Source organism: Centropristis striata, chromosome 12 (genome assembly GCF_030273125.1).
Source record: "Centropristis striata isolate RG_2023a ecotype Rhode Island chromosome 12, C.striata_1.0, whole genome shotgun sequence".
In the NCBI taxonomy this organism is placed as follows: domain Eukaryota; kingdom Metazoa; phylum Chordata; class Actinopteri; order Perciformes; family Serranidae; genus Centropristis; species Centropristis striata.
In genome coordinates, this window is record NC_081528.1 from 19,159,988 (window position 1) to 19,165,987 (window position 6,000).

The 6,000-nt window shown below is 39.5% G+C and overlaps 1 protein-coding gene across 1 annotated transcript in view; it reads left to right on the forward strand.

The window, feature by feature from the left end:
* si:ch211-159i8.4 (matrix-remodeling-associated protein 5) overlaps positions 1–5,360 on the forward strand; it is a 46,379-nt gene extending 41,019 nt beyond the window's left edge. The window contains exons 14-17 of the mRNA XM_059346372.1: positions 799–925; positions 1,269–1,349; positions 1,701–2,847; positions 4,122–5,360. Of these exons, the coding sequence (XP_059202355.1) occupies positions 799–925; positions 1,269–1,349; positions 1,701–2,847; positions 4,122–4,675 (1,909 nt within the window). The 3' untranslated portion in view covers positions 4,676–5,360. The remainder of the gene's footprint in view (positions 1–798; positions 926–1,268; positions 1,350–1,700; positions 2,848–4,121) is intronic.
* Positions 5,361–6,000: the final 640 nt, after the last annotated feature.

The window sequence follows — 6,000 nt, forward strand, 5'->3', positions numbered from 1 at the left end:
AGCCACGCCCCTTTTTACTAACTAGTGAACCGTTTGTCCTACAGACTTGTATGAGGTGTCTGTGAACTCAGGACAGAGCCCCTGTTTTACTGGTGATTGAAGCCACGCCCCCTTTGAGTAGCCACGCCCCTTTTTACTAACTAGTGAACCGTTTGTGCTACAGACTTGTATGAGGTGTCTGTGAACTCAGGACAGAGTCCCTGTGTGAATGGTGATTAAAGCCACGCCCCCTTTGAGTAGCCACGCCCCTTTTTACTAACTACTGAACCGTTTGTCCTACAGACTTGTATGAGGTGTCTGTGAACTCAGGACAGAGTCCCTGTTTAACTGCTGATTTAAACCACGAGAATCATCCGGCAGTAGTCCCGTGGCACTCCAAAATTTCCTTGGAATTTTGTTTCTAGTTATTACAATATTATATTACAAAATGCTTATTAACATTATTGTGTGTTTATAAGCTTATATAAGTGTTAATAATGGCATTACAAACACCCATGACCCACCCATTATGTCTTTGCCATCCCTTTATTAATCTTATTTTGTTTGCTTATTGATATTAAAATATACTTTATTGCTCATCTATTATAAGTTAACTATAAGTTAACTATGCTTTTTGCAACTACCGGATCTAAAGCGAGAACAATGCCTTATTACTTGTTAATTAACGGTTATTAAGGACCTTATTATAAAGCGTTATATTCATTTCCATATTATAAATACACTTAAAGGTTTTAGTTTCCATTAAACGTCACTGACAACTTAATTTCAACCTCATTTCTCTCCCCCATCTGCCTCCAGTCCAGAGAGACCAATTAAAGTTTTCCGTAATGGGACTCTGAGGATACTTCAGCTAACTGAGCTAGATGGTGGAAATTATCTGTGTGTCTTTCAGCGGCCCAATGGGGAGGACATGGAGCTCTTCCAGGTATGAACAGGACTGATAATGACTTTAGACAAGTTCATTTTTCTGCCAACTCTTTTCTCTTAGCCTTTCATTTCTGGCTAAGAACACTGCATCCCTGTCTAGTTAATGAGTGTCAAAGTCTTTGCTTCAAGAATCAAATATGTGGTCTGTCCTCACAGTTAAGAATTGGATTGTTTTTTTTAAGTTTAGATAGATGGATTAGTAAACTTTACTACTACGACTACTACTACTACTACTACTACTACTACTACTTGATTGTCTCTGTATTTTGCAAGCTTTCACCGAAACTTTATTTCACATGCAAAGTATTTGCTCATATTTCTTTCTGTATTTCCTTTATCAGTTGGATGTGTTAATGACCCCTCCTAGGATTGAACATGTGAGGACTGCACAGACTAGGGTCACCTTTGGAGAAAATTTCCAGGTAGGTGGGGGCATTAAACAATACATTAACATACAACATTTGTATCATAAAAACATCATCCATTCCAAGTTTCTCAACCATGAAAGTAAATTCAATATTCACTTTACTTTTTTGTTTTGGTCTAAATTAAATTCTAAAATTGTAGGCTGCATTACCAAAACAAAGAGCTGAAAGATGCTAAAGTTCCCCACAGAGCAGTTGTTAAAATAAAAATATGATTTTTTGCAGCTTTAGTTAAAATGAATATTCAGTAGAGAGGTTTAAGACAAATTATGCTATTGCGTCAGTGTCTTTTATTCTTATTTTTCTAACACAGCCAGCCATTCTCCTTCCTTTGGTTTCTTTTTTTAGGTGGACTGTGTTGCAACAGGCCTCCCTGATCCAGAAGTTACCTGGAGTCTCCCAGATGGAACTTTGATCAACAACGCCCTTCAATCGGACGACAGTGGCCTTCGCAACCGCCGCTATGTTATTTTTGGCAACGGAACTTTACTTCTCCAGCAAATGGGCAAAAGAGACGAAGGCGACTACACTTGTTACGCCAAAAACAAACTAGGCAAGGATGAAAGAAAAGTGAGCGTCAAAGTGGGACCAAATGCTCCAAAAATTCGATTAAAATCGCAATCTCTGGTTACAGTAAAGTTAGGAGAATCAGCGAAATTGAATTGTCAGGCCACAGGTGAACCTACACCCAAGATCATGTGGATCTCACCAAGAAATGATGTAATATCGACATCATCACACAAATTTCAGATCATGGACGATGGGATGTTGGTGGTAAAAAAAGTAATACTGGCAGACGAAGGGAAGTATGCATGTGTGGCACGAAATTCTGCTGGTGATGATGTTAAAAACATGAAACTTGATGTTGAACCCCAGGAACCCTCTATCAGTGGCATAAAAGGAAGGCGCACCACAAAGGTTCTGGGTGTTTCCTACCAAACAGCACTTCTGGATTGCAGAGTGGAAGGTAAACCTGAACCAAGAGTCTGGTGGGTTACTCCTTATGGCCACTCGCTCCCAACACCCTACCTGGGAGGTCGCTTCCAGGTCCACCGGAATGGGAGCTTGGAGCTGAGAGGGGTGAGGAAAACAGACGAGGGGAGGTACATGTGTCTGGCCAAAAACAATCTGGGTGAAGCCTCACTTTTAGTGGAATTAGACGTAGCATCACTGGCTGAGAAACCAAGTTTTGCTGTTCCCAATATTGAAATTTTACCAATAAAGCAAGATGGTGGGACAGTGAGCCTGGAGTGCCCTGCTCGTGGCAAGCCGAACCCAGAGTTTGCATGGGTTCTACCCAACGGGACGATGCTAATGCCTGGTGTTAGACTCCAACGCTTCACACATCATCTGGGCAATGGAACTCTACAGATCTTTCAACCTGTTGCAAGTGATAAGGGTGTGTACCGGTGCCTAGCAAAAAATGTGGCAGGACAAGCTGAGAAACGCTATTCACTGGAGGCGGGAAGAAAACCAGTGATCAGAGGATCTACAGGTATGTTTCCTCATCTCTCATTTGCTCTAGTCTGAAACAATGTATGGGTTGGAAAGTAATATTAGTTTGGTTTCCCATAAGAAAAATTAGTTGGCCCATGTGTTTCATGTGTGTCTCAATCTCGTCTCTTGAGATCAGTTTGAGCTTCTCATATTCATATCATTCTGTGATCATTTCTTTCTGAATTACTTCTCCTAAGGGTCCCTTAGGAGCAGAAGATAAGCTAAAAAGAGAAAAGACATCACTAAGACAAAGGAGGTTGAGTTGAGAAAACTATTTGAGCAATACTTGAGAAGTGATAAACTGAGGAGATCTCATCGTTGTATGCCCCTGATCTCAATTATGTCTCGATTCAATTGTCCTTCAAAATAACCGAGACATAATTGAATGATCACAGAATGATACGAATATGAGAAGCTAAAACTGATCTCAAGAGACGAGATTGAGTAACACATGAGCAACTCATTTTTCTTGAAAATCAATATCAAGAAAAGTCACCTGAGACCATTACCTTCACTCATTGACTTTATGTCTTGGTTGGGAGTACAAAGGTCCTGAAGTAGGTCCAATATCTCTAATATCAAGAAGGTAGCAAACTTTGCTTCTAGTGCAGGTCAGACCTCTATTCGTTTCCTGGCTAGCAACTGCTGCTTTTGCTAATCTGCATCACAGTATGCAAATTCACCTGACTACGGGAGCCGTTCAGCTAAACCAGGCAGAGAACACCTTGTAATAGGGACAGAACAGGCTTGAATCAAATTTGTATCACAAATGAACTGCACCAGAATTATTTTGTGAATGGACCAAGATCAGTTCCTAGGAATTTCTGTGTTCAGATCTGCCCATTAAATTGTACCAGGGGAAATAACAAAGCAGAATCCAATTCGTTCAGACTTAAAAACACAGGTTTGACACCGTAATCAATGGGAAATCTGGCCATAATAGAGAGCAAACAAAATGACATATTTTTGTAGGCCAACCTGGACGTAGCATCACCAGGGTCCATTGAGAATTTGCCTATAGGATTTTTGCATTGGATTTTGGATCACTGGATCAAAAAGTTAACCACAGACCTTATTTCAGGCATCTAACCAGAAACCCATTCAAAACCCTTATTGAGTATGACAGGTTAGACCCCAGGGCGCTAAAATGCTAACTTACTTTTGGGTTTAACAACTCATTCCTGTAGCGCCCTATACTTCACTTGTATCTTTTGTTGTATCAATTATTTTTGTGCCTAAAATCTACTTAATGTTATGATTTTACTATTTCAGGTGGGATGAGGATCACTTACGGTCTCAATCTCAATTTACCCTGCACTGTGGATGGCTGGCCACAGGCTTCAATCACATGGACCCTACCTAATGGTCTTGTTTTGGACAAACCTCAAACCATTGGCAGGGTATCTTTTCATACCAATGGGACCCTTCAACTCAGGCATGTTGCCACTTTTGACAAAGGAACATATATTTGTAAAGCCTCCAACTCTTTTGGCTTGTCAACACTATCTTACCCAGTTGCAGTGATGGTTTTCCCACCACGGATCACCAATACACTGACCTCAATTACAAGAGTCAACCGGGGATCGCCAGTGAAGTTAAATTGTGTTGCGACTGGAATTCCTAAGCCGGATATTTCATGGACGTTGCCTGGACGCACAACGCTGGTTCCACATAACCGGTACACGGCGCAGGGAGGGATTCACATGACAGAGGAGGGCAGTCTGATCATACAGAACCCAATGCTCATGAACTCAGGCATTTACAAATGCAACGCTAAAAACGCACTCGGAACAGACTTCAAATCTACCTACCTACAAGTGGTCTGAATGACAGTGATAATTATCCTTTTGAGATGGTGACACTGCAGAATTAAGACTGGATAAGGATTTTTCCATCAGGATTGGAATATTCTGCATAATAAAGATACTCTGGAGAGAGACTTAAAACTGCCTGATTGGCAGCTTGGCTCGAGACACCTTGCGAAGCAGTTTCCACTGAACGATGAAGACTTCATGGTTCATTCACCTTTTGTACATTTTTACCTTCAGTGTTTTGTTTCATGGTGCTAATGTTGTCAAAGGTCTTCCATTCCCCACACAACATTATAATTTGTGAAATTTTACTTCACATTACTTTAACATGACAATGCTTGTTCTGCAACTGAAATAAGAGTCTTATATCTTGGGATTGACATATAAAAATGTAATGTGTACCCCTTATATGATTATTATTGTCTATTGTTACAATTTTACAGTGATTTCAGCTGTACATGACAAATATTAAATTGCTCACATCACAAAATAGATACTTTAGCAAACATTCGTGAGACTTTTTACTGTGAACTTGACAAAACAAACTTTTGACTTAAAACTTTACATTTCATCAACAAGCAGTGATGAGCAGTGGAGTGTCTTCCTAAGTGTAGGTATATCACCAACTGTTCTACTCATGCTTATAACTAGTGATGTACCAATGAAGCCTCATGAACCACTTTCTTAATTTTCTGACTCCACTAGATGGAGCTCTCTGTTCAACAAAGGGCTGAAAACATATTTGATTACCATTGCTTTAGCCTTTTTCAATAAACCAAGGGTGCCATCTAGAGGGCTCAGACAATAAAGCAAATGGTTCATGAGGCTTCATTGGCACATCACTACTTATAACCCATATTCCCTGAACTTTAAGTGAGCAGTGGCTCTTTCCTATGAGGATACCAATACCTCCTATTGCTGCTCTGCAGTGTGTATCAGCAAATACATTACTGTATGTATCAATGTCATTTATTCATGTTCATAATGGTGGGACAGTTGTAGCTCATACAGTTATATCTACATTTTGAGCTTTCAGTAGCTATTAACAGTTACAGGGACTGCAATACAAAACGAAGGTGCACATAAAAAACATGTAAGTATATAATTTATAAGTTAAAAAAAATAAAACATTCAGATGTGTGTTGTTGTTTTTGTTAGTTGCCTCATTTTCAATTTGTGAAATGGAGTTCTTCTTTTTTTTTAAATATAATTCTGTAGTTTCCCAGTGGTATTTATATTTACAAATTTACACATTCACATTTTGGTTGGTTAGAGTGGTACATTTACTTAAGTAATGTACTTAGTAAAATGTTGAGGTACTTGTACTTTACTTGAGTATT